Source organism: Pelobates fuscus, chromosome 4 (genome assembly GCF_036172605.1).
Source record: "Pelobates fuscus isolate aPelFus1 chromosome 4, aPelFus1.pri, whole genome shotgun sequence".
Classification (NCBI taxonomy): domain Eukaryota; kingdom Metazoa; phylum Chordata; class Amphibia; order Anura; family Pelobatidae; genus Pelobates; species Pelobates fuscus.
The window spans coordinates 210,037,570-210,057,957 of record NC_086320.1 but is presented as its reverse complement, the minus strand read 5'-3'; the positions used below and the strand labels follow the sequence as shown (position 1 = coordinate 210,057,957).

The 20,388-nt window shown below is 38.5% G+C and overlaps 1 protein-coding gene across 1 annotated transcript in view; it reads right to left on the bottom strand.

The window, feature by feature from the left end:
• The window catches only part of PTPN3 (protein tyrosine phosphatase non-receptor type 3), a 263,560-nt gene that overhangs the window by 81,431 nt on the left and 161,741 nt on the right, over nt 1-20,388 (bottom strand). The window contains exons 4-7 of the mRNA XM_063451879.1: nt 19,143-19,185; nt 12,187-12,265; nt 10,904-10,948; nt 4,068-4,120 (exon numbers count right to left, since the gene is read on the bottom strand). Of these exons, the coding sequence (XP_063307949.1) occupies nt 4,068-4,120; nt 10,904-10,948; nt 12,187-12,265; nt 19,143-19,185 (220 nt within the window). The remainder of the gene's footprint in view (nt 1-4,067; nt 4,121-10,903; nt 10,949-12,186; nt 12,266-19,142; nt 19,186-20,388) is intronic.

Here is a 20,388-nt window from a genome sequence, read left to right as displayed (position 1 = left end):
TAGCCCATTGTGTTCAGTAATTATATCACAGGCAGAGGGGAGGATTTTGCGTGTAATTGCTTAGAGTGTCTGAGTGTATTGTACGTATTGATTGGATGTTCTGCAAAACCCTGTGGGCAGTACTATGTGTGTAAAATGTGCATAAAAGCAGAGTGTTCGATTAAAGCTTCAGTTCTACTTCTTCCTCAATTTGGAGTGCTGTCTCTTATTGGGGGAATCTGCTACAAGGGATTGCTATGCTAGTCATACTCTCTTGCTATATCACTACTATGCTCTTGTAAGAGCTTGTTCCAGTCTTGCTCTCTGAAGGAGTCTATAGTGGTTATGGTGTTGGCTGGAGTGCTTGGAGCCCTCAGGAAGCGCTAGGAGCATCCTTCAACGGAGGTACCCAGTCGGGGTTCCCGTCGATCCGTTACATTGTTGGCAAGCGGTGGAATGGCGTCCTAGTGCGAGGTAAAGCAGCTCAGAGACACCGGTGTCGTAGGAACGTATAATGGAGGGTAACGCTAGTATCCGTACAGCGCCCCTATCTACAAAGGAACTCAGAAAATGGAGGAGAAGCTTCAAGATAGATTGTACAGTTACGTATCCCTGGGGTCTGGAGCAGTATCAGAGGAGGACACGTTGATGTACAGAGAGACTGCCAGAGCCGAGCTGTGGGACAAAGCCCTGGAGAAAGTACAGTATTGGCGAGGTGATTGACGCCTCAGCAGAAGGCAGCGAATCCTGGCTCGAATGGCAGAGCGCATGCCCCTCCTGGGAAAACAGCCCCTGGAAGCGTGGGTGACTAGACTCGAGATTCTAGTATATGCAGAAGTGTGGCTTGACGACGCATACCAGGCGATACAGTGGTAGGCAGCTCAGTGTGTCCCCGAGATTGCAGAGTATGAGTTCCCAGAGGGTGGGGATAATGATGGCCCTGGCCTATTTTGGGATAATATTGACGATGAGTACTAAATGAGTACGAAAAAGCTACTGACTCTCAATTTTGGGACCTGTGTTATGACTGAGAAGACATGCTGGGTCTCCCTAGCGCTATTGACCTCGAGGCAGACCTACGGTATTTGATCACCAAGGAATGGAGCCTGGAGTGGGATTACCTGCGACTCATCAATGAGGCATGGGAAGAGAAAACCAGTCCTCTTCCCCAACAGCAACCAAAGGTACCCGAGGTAGCGGACCTCATAGACTGGTCCTGGGAGGACCCCCCCGCCGGCAGGTGGATATGGGACCGAGGTCTCTCTACCAGGGTAAAATCAAAATAGAGAGTCAGCGCTAAGTAATGGATAAGGCAGCAACCACAAAGGGAATCCCTCAAAGTCCCCTTAAAACACATCAGGAGAGAAAACAAAGAAAAAAGGCTGTGCCACACAAAATAAATATAATAGGATAACAATAGTATATCCCAATAAAAAAGGTCTTAACTTGACAGTTCTTTCTTTAGGTCAAATGGTCTGTAACGTGCTTGGTCAGGGATAGTGTCCACGTGGGCCTTCCCCAGAAAGATCCAATAATATGCAAAGACAAAAGATAGAACCAAAATAGTGCAATATATCCAATAGGGTAAACTAGAAGATAAAAAGGAAGACAGTAGTGCACTCACATGAGTAAGAGCTATAGCTAGCTCTAGTATGGACAGCGTACAGTGGTACAATCTCCGCTTATAGAATATGGTGCAGGGGTCTTGCTTCAAAGGTATGTTCAACACTCAAAGAGAATAAAATAGAGACAACCAATAGTGCTCTCTGAATAAAACAATGGTGTTAAAATATATATAAAAAGGTACTCACAAGGGTGGGGCAGACAAACTGCCCACTAGTATAAGCGTTGGTGGTTTCATCCCCACCTAGGATTTCTTGGAGTCCACAACGATAAAAATGGCAGGTAAAAAACAAAAATTATAATAGAGTGTATAAAAGATGATTGGCACAAATATAAGTAACCAAAAGATCTTTAATGAGTAAAATACACAATATAAAATCCACAAACGCATTTCGCCTAAAAAGGCTTTCTCAATATGGAATTAGAACATAATACCTGGCAGGGTGAGTTTAAATAAGGTAAGAATTAATTAAAATTGGCGCCTAAAATCAGGACAGCCAATTAAAATACAGATATAAGTGATATTAATAAAACATGTTGATAAAATAAAAATAACATTAGGATGGAGTAGTGGACATAGTGTAGTACATTGAAATATCAAAACGAGCGTTAATACGCTGGATACAAAGTTTTAGTGCGGTCACATGACGATATTCGTGCCGCAATGGGAGTTGGGAAATGTAGTCGGCACGCGCGCGCACTAGGAGCAGCCGTCGGCACGCATGAGTATTGCGGCCGGCGAGGGGAGGTGGGCGGGAAGTGGGGGCTGAGACTAAAAATCCAACAGCCGGCCCAGATCTCCAGCCACCACAAGCATTACCAGGAGTGGGGACCCCTCCCCAGCGACAGTATGTTTCACAGGGAGCTGAAGGTGTCATCCTTCCTCCCCAGCGGCAGTATGTATCCCAGGGAGCTGAAGGTGTTGTCCTTCCTCCCCAGCGGCAGTGTGTGTCCTTAGGAGAGGAGACAGTCCAAATGTAGGGCAATCCTCTGTCATGTCTGTCAATGATGCATATGGTGGTCGATTCCCTCCTCTCCTCCCACTTTTTCTCTTTTTTCCTTTCACTATACCCTGTTATACATCATCGTGATCTCTATCCTTTCCCCTATACAAAAAAAGGGGGGGGGGAGGAGACAAGGAGGAAAACTATCCATTTCTTCTTGCCCTCTTACTTTTACTCCCTAGAAATTATTAAGAAGCATAAATACATACTAAACTTTCCAGAAGAAGCTAAATATTCTCTGTAATTTTATGTTCAGTTTGCACTGATTTATAACTTGTCACTCATTTCTGTATGTTGAATGATATAAATAATGTTGTGCAAATGCTCAATTTTGTTTCAAGAAGGATAATGCAAATTATGGTTATCTTCTAACTAATAAACAATGCTTTCAATGATTAAAAAACATTAGGGTGCCAGAAAGGGTTCAGATAGATTTTACAGAAAATCTCACTCTCTGGCAGTAAAAGGCTAAACCAAAAATCAGAACTTCATATCCATATTTTTACTTCACTGTGAAGGGGGCATCTGAGACTTGAAATTTCATAACAGCTGCTCATTTTCTCCAGTTTACTCCTGAACTATTTAATCTCACAGCATGTCCTCAATGCATAAACCAACAGAATCAGAAGATGCTATAATTGCAAATGTACTCCCAAATGGCAGGAAAAACTATATAGTCAAGTTTTTATCACGGTTTAATACATTTGTTTTTTTCAAAATATTTAATGAATTCTGCACTTCACATTCTTTTTTTCAAATATAAGAAAGTAAAAGGTTACTATGTGATGTGTCAGCTACCACCAATTTGGCTATTCTAGTAAATTCAAATACGTCGTTTATTTACTTCCAAATGAAGTATGTTTATCATTTATCTTTTATTTCTAGTACAGTATGGCCTATATTCATCACTTATTTGTTTATTTCTAGTGTAGTAGAGCAATGAGAGCTGGTGAAATGCAGTATGTGTAAATAAATATATTTATAAGTCTAAATAATTATTATTATTTTTTTTTTAAATTGGTAGATTTAAGAATTTTAATTAGGATGAATAACATGATCAATAGACAGATAAATCTTGTTTGCCCTATCTAAAAACCTAGTTTTAGTAGGTGTAATGATTTTTCCATCGGCAACATTTCATTCATAATTTACTTGCTGCAGGTCCTGGATCCATACCAATTAGCCACTTTACATGCAAGCCAAGACACACAGATTTCCATAACAGACACACAATCAGTTTGCCATCTCTTTACACAAAGTGGACGATGCATAAATGTGTCACTGGTAAGCGAGCAATGCAATATTGAAGTACATTTTCCATGGCGACTTCTCCATGTAATGTTGTTGTACAAGTTCTTTTCCTAAATGACCCCTGTACCACCAGCAACAAAACACATGAATCATTTTCATTTTACTTTTTCAAATTCCAGGAATTGCTTTTTTTACCCCGCAATTACTTACATTGCACAGCATAAGATGCAAGAACAACTGCAGAGTTCAGTGGGCTTGGTAACCTAGATGGAAATAAGTATACAAAAATTAGCTCTGCAATTAGATCTTGGTGCCCACATTGGGAAATTAAAAATGTACTAAATGTAAACAGGACATTTATTTTGCATTCTGAAGTCAAAAATAGAAATAAAAGATATATGTACAAGTTTTTAACCTGTAACCAAAGGAGAAATAGACACAAAATGCCTATCATAATAATCTCTGTAACATTTGTAAAATATGTAGCAATCATATAGTAGCTAGTGTAAATAGACACTGCCAATATACTTCAAACGAGACAAGTGTAAGATATGCAAACGCTTCAATCATGGAGAATCGACAAATAACTACATATATCACAAATACATTTTATAAGATATAACCCAATAATGCATTATCTTCTTGAGAAATTTTTTTTCTTATTTAAGCCAGCTAGGGAAAAAGTTTCTAGGGTATAGATCCAAACAGCTTCACGCATAAGCAATAAATTGTCACAATCTCCACATCTGGGTGAGACTGTTATATGGTCTATGCCCAGAGTGAAGATACGTTGTGTCCCATTTCCAAGAAGTGTTGAGAGACTGGAGTACTCGCAGTGCCACTTAGTATCGCAGAGCGTATGGTAGATCTGTGTCCCCATATGCATGCTCTTAAATCATTGGAGGTCTTCAACACATAAGTGAGGCCACAGGGGCATTCAATCCTACAAACGACATGTGTGGTCCTGCATTTCGGGTGGCAGAAGGTTTTGCCCAGTATCATTGAATTGCAAGCCAGACAATTCAAACAGCGGTAACATCCCGCGACTGTGTATGCACCAAATAGTCTCTCAAACTTCTCCCTTTTCTGTAACTCATAATGTGTTTTTTTAAACATAGATGGTAAAGTTGGATCGTTATGCAAGAAATGCCAATTATTGCAGATGGTATCCCTCAATTTTTGTGCATTTAGATGAAACACCTGAGGAAAGATAAATTGATCACCCATATCCTGGTGGATTCTGTTATCTGCAATTGATTCAATTGCCCGTTAATACGCCAAATTCAAACAAGTCTTAGAGTATCCTCTTGTTGAAATCTGTGAAACATACCCTGAATTTGTGTCCTCGCTCGACTGTCAGAGTTATTACGTAGCACTCTGATGAACTGGGAGATGAGGAGAGAATATTTTAGCTTTCTGGGATGAATGTTTCTATCAGTTGATTTAGAAAATAATGTATAGCCCAGACGATTGCCAGTGGCAAAGATGTGTAAGTCCAGAAAATTAATAGTTGTTGTGCTCGATTGGTAAGTTAATCTCACAGGCGTAGGTAGAGAGTTCAAATTATGCATCATGCTCAAAAATCTTTCCTCTCCCCCTATCCATAAGAGGAGGATATCATCTATGAAGCGAAGATATTGAAGTATATGTTTTCCATAGGGGCAAAGGATTTGTCTTTTTTCAAATATACACATGTATGCATTCACATACATGTGAGCAATGGGTGCCCCATTGAAGTGCTTGTTTGCTGTATATAACATTTTGTTTCAAACCTAAAATAGGTTAAGTGAGACATACCGTATATACTCGAGTATAAGCCGACCCGAATATAAGCCGAGGCCCCTAATTTTACCCCAAAAAACTGAGAAAACGTATTGACTCGAGTATAAGACTAGGGTGGGAAATGCAGCAGCTGCTGGTAAATTTCTAAATAAAATTAGATCCTAAAAAAATTATATTAATTGAATATTTATTTACAGTGTGTGTATATAATGAATGCAGTGTGTATGAGAATGCAGTGTGTGTGTGTATGAGAATGCAGTGTGTGTGTGTATGAGAATGCAGTGTGTGTGTGTATGAGAATGCAGTGTGTGTGTATGAGAATGCAGTGTGTGTGTATGAGAATGCAGTGTGTGTATGATAATGCAGTGTGTGTATGAGAATGCAGTGTGTATATGAGTGCAGTGTGTGTGTATGAGAATGCTGTGTATATGAGTGCAGTGTGTGTGTATGAGAATGCTGTGTGTATGAGTGCAGTGTGTGTGTATGAATGCAGTGTGTGTGTATGAGTGCAGTGTGTGTATGAATGCTGTGTGTGTGTATGAATGCTGTGTGTATGAGTGCAGTGTGTGTGTGTATGAATGAATGCTGTGTGTGTGTGTATGAATGAATGCTGTGTGTGTGTGTATGAATGAATGCTGTGTGTGTGTGTATGAATGAATGCTGTGTGTGTGTATGAATGAATGCTGTGTGTGTGTATGAATGCTGTGTGTATGAGTGCAGTGTGTGTGTATGAGACTGCTGTGTGTATGAGAATGCTGTGTGTATGAGAATGCTGTGTGTATGAGTGCAGAGTGTGTGTATGAATGCAGTGTGTGTGTATATGCATGCTGTGTGTGTGTATGAATGCTGTGTGTGTGTATGAATGCAGTGTGTGTGTGAGTGCAGTGTGTGTGTATGAGAATGCTGTGTGTATGAGTGCAGTGTGTGTGTGTATGAATGCAGTGTGTGTGTGTGTGTGTATGAGTGCAGTGTGTGTATGAGTGCAGTGTGTGTGTGTGTAATGCAGAGTGTGATGCAGAGCCTTGGTGGGGGGTGGGCATTTTTATTTTTTAATTATTATTTTAATTTTTTTTTGTTTCATTACATTTTTTTATTATTAGTATTTTTTATTTTATTATTTTTTATTTTATTATTTTTATTTTATTATTTTTTTATTTTTATTTTTTTATTATTATTAATATATATACATTTTTTTGTCCCCCCTCCCTGCTTGCTAGCTGGCCAGGGAGGGGGGCTCTCCTTCCCTGGTGGTCCAGTGGATGGGCACTGTGTAGGAGGGGGCTGTGGGGGCTGCAGAGAGATGTTACTTACCTTTCCTGCAGCTTCTGTCAGCTCTCTCCTCCTCCGCCGGTCCGTTCAGCACCTCGGTCAGCTCCCAGTGTAAATCTCGCGAGAGCCGCGGCTCTCGCGAGATTTACACTGTGAGCTGACAGAAGAGCTGAACGGACCGGCGGAGGAGAGAGCTGACAGGAGCTGCAGGAAAGGTAAGTAACATCTCTCTGCAGCCCCCACAGCCCCCATTGTCTGTATTATGGCAATGCAAATTGCCATAATACAGACTCTGACTCGAGTATAAGCCGAGTTGGGGTTTTTCAGCACAAAAAATGTGCTGAAAAACTCGGCTTATACTCGAGTATATACGGTAGTTGCAATAGTTCCAAAATATATACTCCAAGGGAGGATTCACCCACTCATTAAAAAAGACCTATTTGAATGCTAGTATACCATCCAGGTGTGGGATTATTGTGTACAGACTGGACACCACATCCATGGTTGCTAGTAGAATCCCCTCAGCCGATATTATAGTGTTATTCAGATGTTCTATAATAGCAGCACTATCCTTTACACAGGTAGGTAAGGCCAAAACTGGAGTTTTCAACACTTTATCCAACCATTTGCCAATGGGTTCCAACAATCCACCATTGGCTGAGACTATAGGCTGACCCAGGGGGTGAATGGAGTCCTTGTGAACTTTTGGAAGTGTATACAACACCGGACATCTGGGATGAATGTCATGCAAGTATTCAAATTCGTGTTGTGTTATATATTTGTTTTCCAACCCTCTTTGTAATGGCTCAAATATATTTTTCCCAAATTCAATAGCTTAGCTTGTATACTTTATTGTCCGAGAGTTGTCCCAAAATTTATTTTTTATAGTCCTGATATTGCCTACAAACATACATACCAACAGATTTGTGGTGGGGAAAAAAAAGTGTCAATGAAAACCTCTTCCACCTGAAGTAAGTGGATAGTTAATTAATTGCATTAACAACGCAACAGCTGTCCATGAGTGGTTCATTGGCTTTGCGCCTCTTCCTGAGTTGTGTTTCAAAGCTGTTGTATACAGCAGACACATACAGCAAGGAATACATGTATAAAGTGGAATTATGAAGCAAAAACATGTTTTTTGTTGAGCTTGTTTGCATATGCCTACCCAGAATCCCTTGCAGTAGTGAGAGTTAAAGTGAGATTTCTGTGGGAAAAGCAAGTCTTATGGCTTGGTGTGTGTATGCGTGTTTAGCAATGTATTAACTATATATATACACATATATATATATATATATATATATATATATATATACACATATAGATATACATATATATATACACATATAGATATACATATACACACATTGTTATACACAAGTTCTTTTTTAGTTTACATAATATCTTGATGTAATTAAAATACATAAGGAATTATCTTTTGTGACTCCTTTTTGTATCTCATGTAATTATTAGCTGCATGACTGGAATGACCACCAGGAGCTATAGCCAGAAAGAGGATTTTGTAAGAGAAAGCTGATAATAGACAACTTCACACCCAATATACAATTCTATAGACTCATATACAAAAAAAAAAAGCTCAGATTAGATATACACAGATCGAATGAAGACCCATAATTCATCCTGACATTTCAGAAACTGCCACTGCATGAGCTTCTGGCATGCTAGGCATTCTATATTTGATTGTAATGGCAAAAATAGAAAAACCTAAGAATCACATTTAATGGTCAGCTAGAGCTGTTTACAACCACTACTTAGCAAGTGGAAATAGATAAGAACACATATTTGAGATGGAGACATTATCTTAACCCCTTAAGGACACATGACATGTGTGACATGTCACGATTCCCTTTTATTCCAGAAGTTTGGTCCTTAAGGGGTTAAAGGACCACTATAGGCACCCAGACCACTTCAGCTTAATGAAGTGGTCTGGGTGCCAGGTCCATCTAGGGTTAACCCAGCCTGCAGTAAACATAGCTGTAAACATTGGGTTAATCTAGCCTCTCATTGACAGCCGCTAGAGGCGCTTCCGCACTTCTCACTGTGATTTTCACAGTGAGAAGACGCCAGCGTCCATAGGAAAGCATTGAGAATGCTTTCCTATGGACTGGCTGAATGTGCGTGCGGCTCTTGCCGCGCATGAGCATTCAGCCGATGACGACCGAAGGAGGAGGAGAGTCCCCAGCGCCAAGGGAGCCTGGCGCTGGAGAGTGTTTAACCCCCTTCATCCAACTTCAGCCCGGCGGGAGGAGGACCTTGAGGGTGGGGGTACCCTCAGGGCACTATAGTGCCAGGAAAACGAGTTTGTTTTCCTGGCACTATAGTGGTCCTTTAATGTCTACGAATTAACATGTAACCTAGTTGCTTCAGGGGTACAGGATTCTACTAATACACTTAACATTTGCACCATAGGAATGAGCATTAGTGGTTTTAAAGTCAAAAGTGCAATGATTTGGTGGGCAACATCTCCCCATATAGCGTCTGCCTTGTTTCACAAAAATTAGGGCTGCCCAAGCGCATATTGCCGAGCCCCTCTTCTGCAGTTTGGTAATGGCAGTCAAAGTGACACAGTAACTTGCACTGAGCACGCAGAGACTTTAAATCCTGTTCAAAGTTTAATAGTTAAACTTCCCTAAAGTCCCAACAGAGGAAAAGAGAATAAGCCAAATCAATTGTGGCACACATTCAAAGGGACACAATAAGCACTAAAACAACTTTAGCTTAATTTATTGGCTTAGGTCAGGGATAGGCAACCTTCGGCTCTCCAGATGTTGTGAACTACATTCCCCCATAATGCTCTTACACACATAATGCTGGCAAAGCATCATGGGAGGTGTAGTCCAAAACATCTGGAGAGCCGAAGGTTCCCCACCCCTGGCTTAGGTCTCTAGTTTATGCCCCTGCATTGTAACTGCTTAATTCTCTTCCAATTATGAGTTAAACCACACCTCCCAGGCATGTGACATACTCAGCCTACCTACACATTTTCTGTAAATTGAGATCTAACGTTTTAAATTTCCATTATTGCAAATTCTGTTTAATTTATAATTTCATATGTCCTGCAGGAGTCTCCTGTGAGTAATTAATGTTCAATACAGAGCAGGAGATAAAAAATCTCTAATGTAACAGTCAACACAAAACCAGACGCCATTTGTTGTGGACCCAATGTGCCAGACTACGCATAACCACTGAAACACTTGCAATCAGAAACAGATTTTGGTTACTCTACTACTAGGCATGCAAACTGGATTCAAAAGCAACCAACAAGTGCTCAGAGTGGTCTCAGATGTCAGTTACAGTAAAATGTAACTACTAATGCACATATAAAAGTTTTTTTAAAAAAGTTTAGAAATACAGATGTGAATTATAGGTCTCATAACACACTAACATTTAATAATAATGATAATACACACACACACACAATGTACATAGAGATAAGACATAATAATGAACCATGTATTAGGAGAAATCATAACAATCCACAAGACCATAAGTTTGCAAACGTATCCAGAACACAGAGATGGCATTTTTTTTGCCCCGATACAAACTTCTTGTGTTATGTATCTTTTATATTAAATGATATGTATAGGGTAATGTAAGAGTTAAGGTAATGTAGGGATTAATGATATATATAATAATTAAATATTCAGTATGTAATGGGGATATTATAATTTCCATATGTTAACTAGCTATCTAACAATTAAGTACACATATAAAGTGTAATGGAAGAAATGAAATGTATTAAAATGAGAGGAAAACACTGAAATGAATAAAGGAAATGAACACATTTAGCAGTGATGTCACTTGAGGCTATCTCTTGGAATATTTTCTGCTGAAGTTCAAATATTAAACAATGCATTAATTTAATATATGTTTCACAGATCATCACAGGAAATGGGAAATGGAAAGTCATTGTGATTATAACCTGTGCAGCTGGGAGCAATTCAAATACTAAATAAATATTTGAAAAATACCCTTACCTCCCTTCGAGAATATCATTTTTGAGTTGCAAAAAGTATAAATGCCTAAAACAAAAAGGTAAAAAATATATTTATTGGTTTCTATTAAATTACATATTTAAAAAGTTTACATAAAAATGTATTATATATATACACACAAACACACAATAGATTTAATGACACAATTACACAAAAAAGGAGAAAAAGGCAGAAACAAAATGAGCAGCTTTTATACTAATGCAGTAAAGAGGTTCTTCTGGTAAAGTCTGCATTACCCGACACTACTATAGATGTGACACTGGAAATAGCTATATATTCTACATACAGGATAGTGTTCATGGAATAATTCTGTGCAATCTGCAATAAATATCTACAAGATTCCATAAGTATTTGAAATGAAAAGATAACGAATTGGAAAAAAAAAGTACAGCTGTCAGCTTCTCTTTCAATCTATTTAGACTGATAAACTATGAACAGTGTAGGAATTATTGACCACGTTATACTTAGCGCCTCCATTTCTGAGGATCAAAAGTAATCACATAATTGGCAACTCAACTGTTTCTTGGATAGGCGTGTGTGGTATTGTTAAATGATGCAAAAGAGAGGTGGTTCTAGGTTACAAGTGCTAAGAAGTCTATCCTGAATTTGTGTATCTAGGTGTCTTGTTTTTGTCTCTTAAAATAAAAGAACAAACAAATGCCAATGCCGGAAATACCAGCCACATTGAGAAAAGATCAGAGGAAAAAAAAAGGGGAAGGGCAAAGGGGTGAGGGGTGATTTACAGGTGTAATACAGGTGCTGTTTTGTAGCAAACTGCAAAGCAGTGAAGGGCATGTCACTGGTCATGGTGATTGCTCCTTAGCACTTTGCTCCACAATAGCACATTTTGTCTTGACAAAGAAGGCCCTTAGTGTTCAAGTGCCCTAGAAATGTCTTACTGTAACAAAATATATTATATGGAGCTGAAAATGCTTAACATGCAGGGCAACGCATGATGATCTAGCGGCTGTACAGATCGTTTTTCAGTGAAGCGGTCAGCTCAAAATGATGAGCAATGTTAATTATAATAAACAATAAATGGGTACACATGGAAAGAAAAATTATAACATTTCATGTTTCACACATCAATTTACATAGCAAACAACTATTCAAAAGGTAACGTATAATTCAAGCCAAATCAGTTCTTTAACATCAAATACATTTTGTGGACCTAAAGTACATACTAGTTTTTTGATTTTTTTGTTTTAATTGGATGGAGAGGTAAAACGATTTTTTAATACTGAAAGATGTGCATAAAAAGTCACCTGGTTTGATCTTGCTGTAAGGTGTTTGGGTCTGGTATGAAAAATCTAACTCGAAAAACGAGGGAGCATGGAAACCCTCCTGAAACAGTGATGCAAAATTAAGATTAATTTGAAACATGGTCATAGTAAACAAATAGTGAACACAATAGTATTTTCATAGCATGCTATTGCTACTAAAATTCTACCTTTTCATTTTAAATCATGTGAGCATGGATATATTCAAAACAGCAGTAAAAAACAAACAAAAAAACAACTAAAAACTGGTACTGGTTTATACTTTATATTTTCCTTTGGCGGTGACTGCACATAGAAAAAGGGTCTATACTTTTCTTAGATAATAGATCACCACCCATACACTGCAGTACCCACACGACTGCCTAACGAGGTTTGACTAACTGTCTTACCTGCTTCACTTGCGGTGTTCTCTACTCTAACTGGGTTGGGGTTCTGGCCTCATTTGCTGCTGTTACTTTGTGCTAACATGAAGCTGTTGCACATTTATGCATCATTTATAGAATTATGTGGTACTCTACCTCCAGGAAGAAACAATCCTTGTGAACAGAAATCCCTATAAAAGCTCAGAGTACACTCACTCCAGTTTTTGATTATTCTGAGGTGTTATTCCGGTTCCTAATCCAGACCCTGCTCCTGCACCTGTTCCTACCTTGCTAATCTGTTCCCTATTCCTGCATCTCTCAATATTTAGACATAGCTACATTTCCATTACCCATTTATGAATCTTTGCACCCTTCCCTGATCTCGGACCATCTAACTTTGCTTTTTCCTGTTCCGCTAGGACATCTTGCTTGGACACTATTACATTAATAAGGCCCCTGTGCTAACAAAGATTTCCTAAGATATTTTCCTCGCTTCTAGGTTCCTGTAGAGGTCATGTTTGGAAGGGTGTGCTATCTCACAGCTATTGTGTTCCAGTTCTTGACTAGCCTACCAAGTCAGTGACACTAACATTGTGTGCAAATTAACATAGCTCCTGTCACGATCTACATAAATAGGGTAATAAGTGCAATAATAGAGAATCACACCACACACAGCTTCACACTCAAGCAATAGTGTTTGGGGGAAAAAAGAAGAATTACATTCCAAACAAATACCTCAAGAACTTTTCCAAATTGTTACAAGCTTAGTCATATCTGTTAACATCCTGTTGGTTGGGCTGTAATCAAGGACCATGCCACCTTAATTGATTAGTGATTGGTTAAAGTGGTATTTAATATCAATATGTTTACATCTTTGGGAACAAGCAGGGTGCTATAGCTCTTTCAAACAATCCGGTTTGTCATCGAAAGACTTGTACTGGTTCATACAGACATTGGCTTTCTTGTGTAGTCACAGCTGAAGCTATGCATCCAGCTTCACATGAGGACAAAGCTACTATAAACAGTTTCTTAGACATTCAGTGGACTTTTTTCTGTTAGACTAAAGCAGTATCTGATAATGATCCTCTTACCATTCACATTAGAGCCCCAATAAGTATCATTGTATGACATTTTCAGCTTTGGATTACATTTCTTGCAACATAGCGCACAAATGATGGTATTTTTAAAATATCTCAACAAATGTGTAGCAGTGACCAAACATTGCTGGGTTTGTTCTGACAAGTACTGTGATAGTTTACAGACAACTTAATTCCAGCCTTGTACAGGTCACAGCATATAGAAAGTTGTCTATTATTGCTCAATACTTCTTTGTATCTACAAAATTGTCACCTTTATGTTCTAGCTTTTATTTATGTGGTGTAACTACAGGCTTAAATCGGTCATCCTGAATTTCTCCAGAATCTTTGATATGTATCTTTTTTGGTTCATTACTACTAGATAATCACTTTGTTCAAATTGATGCCTAGAAAATATTTGATTGTTCAGAGGTCTTCATTTTTTAATTCATCTGTAAGTATTAATTTTACATCCCTGAGTATAGTTTTACTGCTGGCAATGATGAGATAAACTAACCATATTATCAGTATCACATTTTCATCTTTATATATTTGGTGTATATGCAGTGGTCTGCCAGATCCTACACAAACTCATTTTCAGTTAAATGGTCATGTAGTACATTATTCCAATTTCTAACTGACTGCATTAAACAGTACAATGACTTGTATCAATCTGAGAACTAGTTTTACATTCTGTGTGGACTTTGTGTTCTACATATATATTATAATCAACTGGAGCATGTAAGAAAGTGGTTTTCACATCCATTTGATGGAGTAGTAGGTCATTTTGCACTGCTAACTGCATTAAGATTCACACTGATGTAATGTTTGCAATTGGAGAAAAGATTTCTCTGTAATTATCTGACTTTACCAGATTTTTTTTTTTTGTGTGCAGGTGAGTCAGGTGTGCAGGTGAGTCAAATGCCACAACACTGTACACGTATACATACTCGTATATATATATATATATATATATATATATAGGATAAATAGTGGCATGAAAAATGTGCACATTTTTGTTTTATAGGATCAGATTTAATGAGTCTGACATGTCTCAGAAGTGAGTAGCTTGATTATAGTGAGTCGAATTAAGTAAAACATGCAGGTAACACGTGAAAACTATTTTCTAATAGCATGGTAGTAGCTTGCATAATAATTATAACTTGTGTAAGAACTGGACACGTGCATTTGAGTGCAGAGAAAATGCTAAGCCTTCTATTGAGAAGATGGCAGTATACAGATGTGAAAAATAGTGATTCAGAGCAAACCAGCTTGGCAACAGGATCAACATTCAAGGTTAGGCATTTGGTACTCCGAACAATAAAGACATCTCTTTTTATAGTTTACGTTTAGTATATATCACAGGCTAAGTTACAGGCTATGGATATGCATCTAGATTGACAGTAGATCGCATTGTTACACCAGGATAGACTGTCTAGACTAATATAATTAAGATTATTAGGTGTTCAATAACAAAGATAAGGCATACAATAAACAGGCTAGTCTAAAAATTTAAATGCTGCCAGTGTCGACCTGGAATTGAGGTTTCTGTCTCTCCCTGGTTTGCATATAATTATAAGAGTACTAAGAGGTATAGTTAAGCAATTATATATAGAGGAGCTACTAAAAACTTAGCAGGCTTGCCTTCTGGGCCTCTCGCTGGGTCACTTGCAAGGGCCGCGTGCCTGTTATATGCTGGGGTTGAGGCATCAGTCTACCCCCACAATCGGCAGGCCTAGTGTGGCATAAGGCATTCCATAGGGGGTTGCGGTTTGGAAAGGTCGGGTCTGGGTGTCCATCCGTCTTCTGGCTTGTGCACAGGTTGGTGGTTCTACTTTGCGTGCTCGAGCGCTGGAAGTCCAGGTGTCTGAATAGGCAGTGTTTACATGAAAATGCCTGAAGGGAGCTATTATACTCACCAGAACAACTACATTAAGCTATAGTTGTTCTGGTGACTATAGTGTCCCTTTTATGTTTGTTAGTACATGGTCATTATTTTTTAAACCTGGAAGAGTCTGCCATGTACTGGGAAATCTCTTTTAGGATAACATTTACTGTTCTACTTACTCCATAAAGGGACACTATAGTCACCAGAACAACTACAGCTTATTGAATTTGTTCTGGTGAGTAGAATCATTACCTTCAGGCTTTTTGCTGTAAACACTGTATTTTCAGAGAAAATGCAGTGTTTACATCACAGCCTAGTGATAACTTCACTGGCAACTCCACAGATAGCTGTTAGAGATCCTTCCTGGGTCATGGCTGCCTAAAATGCATCTAAACATTCAGTGTCTCCACCCTCTGCATGCAGACATAGAGATTCATTGATTCAGATCATCTCTATGAGGAGATGCTGATTGGCCAGGGCTGTGTTTGAATCATGCTGGCTCTGCCCCTGATCTGCCTCCTTGTCAGTCTCAGCCAATCCTATGGGGAAGCACTGTAATTAGATCAGGCTACCACTTCTGATGATGTCAGCAGACAGTTTTTTTTTTTAGGCAAACAGCATGCAGAGTTACAGTTTCAGGCTTAAATACAGTAAGATTTAGATATTTTTAATGAGGCATGAGGGGCCCAGGGGGGCTAGATGGTGGTTCCTGACCCTATAGTGATCATTTAAGCTTTCTCCTTTAGAGATCTGAATCTCTCCTGAGAAGTCTACTTAAGCCTCATTAGTTTCCAATACAGATGGCAAATCGTTCTCCCTGTGTCAATCCTCTTCTTCGTGTAACAGATCAGTTTAAGATTTTCTTTCAACAGCTTTATTTGTAACAAATTTAATAAGCCTCTGTTTGATGGATAATACACTAGATAAGAAGGACTGTTCTTGTCATATCCAACAGAGATCCCTCTCTCACTTTTTGAGTCTAACATACTACTAGCATACTTGTATGCAAAACATTTTTAGCTAAAAATATTCCATTTAGAATGGTTAGGTCTTTTGTTTATTAACAGATAAAATTGCATTTTTACCAGTGTATATTAAATCACCTGTTTCAGATCTGAGCAGTAGTCATTACTGCATATATCCATAATTCCACTGGCTATTTACTTACGATCAACATCTTGTCATTTCAAATACTGTTCTCCAGTTTCACTTTTCTACAGTGATTAAGGTGCCGAGATCTCAAAATCGTGTGTGTTTAGTAGAGACTGAGAACTCTCAGCCATGAACTTAATATGAATGTCAGATCTTTCAGCGACTAACATTGTATCACTCTTATTTTTCGGGAAGTATACAAGTACTGCTCTCCTAACTAGTCATTAGTGAAGTCCATTGCATATTTGAAAGCTTCTCTAGCTTAGGTTCTGTGGGACCTGCTAAGTCAGTATGCAGCAATTCTAGTGCTAATGTAGCTTGCATCGGGCTCCTTGCTTCTACTCTAAACTAAATTTTCTTAAGTGCAAATCTCACAGTTTAGGTCTGGCCTATGAATATTACCTTAATGGTTATTCGTTCTACAACATTCTATAACTATGAAATGTCACTGTAATTACACAGACTTGGAATCTCAAGCCTAGTTTGAATATCGTAACATCCATGACTGATGAAAGTATTAAGTTAGTAAAGTGTATTGTATCTTTGGTTGATTAATTTGGGTAGTTGTTGCAAATGAGTTCAGCTCTCCCTTGTTTAAAGTTAACGGACATGCCATAATTTATTGCTACCTCTATAGAGAATATGAAGGTTTAGCAGTGTTTTTTTTAGGAAGGCTAACACAAAGTAATTTACTTTAAAATAGGTGCATTTCTGCATTACCTCTTTTTACTGCCTCACCCTGCAAGTTCCATGAAATGTTTATCTGGTTAAAAGGTGTTATCAACATTTTTTTTTACTTTTTGATGTTAGTAATTATGTGGGATGTTGCCCCGTGTTGGCAATTAGCCCTTTTTGCGTTTATACAAGTTTGTCATCTCTAATCTTAAAGGCATTGGAGTGCTGTTATCATTATCTGTTGCTTGTTAAACATCATCTCTCTTCTTGCACCTACAGTCTGAATCTCTGTGTTGGGCTACTACTGTGATTGTACCACAGTAACTGCCAACCATTTTTACTGTTTGAGCACGCTTTGGCTCTGTGCCCTCATTGGCGGAGGGTGACACTTCCCCCTGACCGGAATCACAGGGCAGGATACCGTTGAAAGTGTAAAAAAATGTATTACAAGATATAATGAAAGATAGCTATGATGTACAAAAATAAAAAATAGAAGTAACAATAACAATAACAATAACAGTATTAAAAATAGATATAAACTATAGGTGGTGGCCAAAGTACTGAACCACTTGTTGCAGAGACACATTTCAGCTGACTGAGGAAGCGGTTTTTCACGGGGAAACGCGTGAAAATGAGCATGTCATTAGACTGTGCAAACTAAGCTTGGCATTCAACCCATCTAAAAGTGCTTCAACAGTGCTCTGTGCATGGGCTACCCAGAGTGGAGATAGCCAGGACAATTGTAGATTGTTCTCTTTTTTTAGGTCAGTCCCTCCCTTTTTTCAGGCTCACCAATCTGTCCCACATTTCTAACTCCAAATGTTGAGAGATATTGATTTCCATGTTTTAATGTTGAGGTAACTTCAGTCATAACCTAGCAGTGGTACTTCAGAAATGTAACAGGCTAATGTAACAGTATTTTATTGATAAATAACATTTACATTCACATACACATAGAGCCAAATAAAAAGGTAGCCTGTAGGCAGCTGTTAAGAATAACAGTGAAACATGTAACAAAAATAAAAAACTGAAGCCCTTGTTAGAAAAGTTGCTAAACTATTAATGACTTGCTAAATCTTTCAAAACTTTAAAAAAATAGGGTAGTGTTTGCATTATTTGCAGTTAAAATTAACATTTTATTACAACAAATGCATAAAATAACCCACAGAACATGAGTGAGAGTAATTAATACGGACAAAATAAAACAGAATAAACAAGCAAAGTTGACATTGTAGAAAGTACTCTATAATATGCAGCAAACCTCAAGCCCTTCACCGGACTAAGTGTAGATTGGCGATCCCTGATCTAGAGTAAGTTGCAGCATGTACACTGGGCCTTCTTATTTTTTTGTTAAAAGCAGCAAGGTTGTGCTTGGGTAGGACTGTTTAATGTCCACTACATATTTCAAGTTAATTAAGGAACACTCCAAGCACCATGACCACTAGAGCGCGTTCCATTATAAGTCATCAAGTCATTTAAGAACGGTTTGAATTCTTATCTGGAGTCTGACGAGGCATTGCTCCCTACTTTCACTTCCAAGAGAAAACCCGGAAGCTCCATAGCAGGAGCTTCTGCGAATCCGATTGAGTCAAGTCCTGCAGTGCTCAGAACGTCAGCTGGTCACTAGAGAAGTGAAGGAGGGGAGCAGGGAGTGGCAGCTGTAATAAAATGGTTTGACTACTTGCAATGGGGCTTCACCACAGGACTACACGCATCAAAAACACTACAGTGCGCTACAATGGATTGTGGCATTGTATGTTTCTATTAGTTAACAGATTTCAGAAATACCTTTTAGTTGCTTTCGAATAGGTTTACTTGGTTCCAGCCACCTCTACAGAAAGAAAAGAAAAAAATCATATAAATATAATAAAAACACAAACTGTTCCAATAAGTTTTCAAATTGTTTTGGACATTTATATTTTCTTGGGAACTTATGTGATTACTACCAGCTAAACCCAAAATAGTAATTAATCTGAGCTTTGTGTGTTTCATGATAATCTGTAGAAGATGTTGGTAATATAATCCATTGGCCAATGCTTTTTGTTGTTTATTTTCATTTTTTTAGCCTGATAGGAATCCAAACTATATACATGATATTAGCTTGGTGATAAGTTTGTTATGTAATCAGTGTAAAATGTTTGTATATGTATGTATAACTGTGAAAAATTATTTCAATAAAAAGTATTCACACTAAAAATAACTTGGTGATAAATTATTCAATCGGTAATATAAAACAAAATTAATTCTGCAAAATAAACTATTTAGCCTAATCCCAGGGGTCTTCATTGTACCGGGAAAGGCAGTGCTGCTACAATAACCAATGTATTGTGGCAGTTGACTCGAGTATGATAAATATGTGTCTGTTCAAAACATTGATGACCACTGAAATAGCATTGGAACTCAATATTGGTTCCAACCTAAAATATATATAGCACAGAACAACACAGATGGTGAAATAATGCTTTGGTTTCTCATCAAAGATTTGTACTCAGAATCATATTATTATGATGAGTCTACTGTAAACCCATTGTCAATATATGATTTCTACTTAGAAAGTAATGTTGGGTGCCTCAGATATCTTTACATTGTTAGGCTGGTGTGCTGCATTGCATCAAAAAATACATTTGAAATGGCTATTGAGCTTTATAGAGAACTTATAGTACCTAAAAAAAAAATGTTGCGCTGTTGCAGTGATCTCTGTTCATCCCAGTTTGGTGTTTTAAAAGCATAGTTCAAGATTATTCACCTTGTGTGTAGTGCAGAGACACCACCCACTCCACCTCCGTCAGCATGCCTGCTGACTGTGTTTTAGTGTAATCCAATGCTACTCATAGAGAAGCACTAAGGACAAGAAAAGCAAGTTTAGTAAAACGCACAGGGCCGCCATCAGGGGGTGACAACCATGATGGTTGTCACGGGCCCGGCAGCCTTGAGGGTTCCGGCCGCCCAGGCCCCATGTGGAGCGGCGAGACTGCCGCAGGTGCATCTGCACCAGGAACATCAGGTGGCCCAAGCATTTAGGGCCACCCTATGA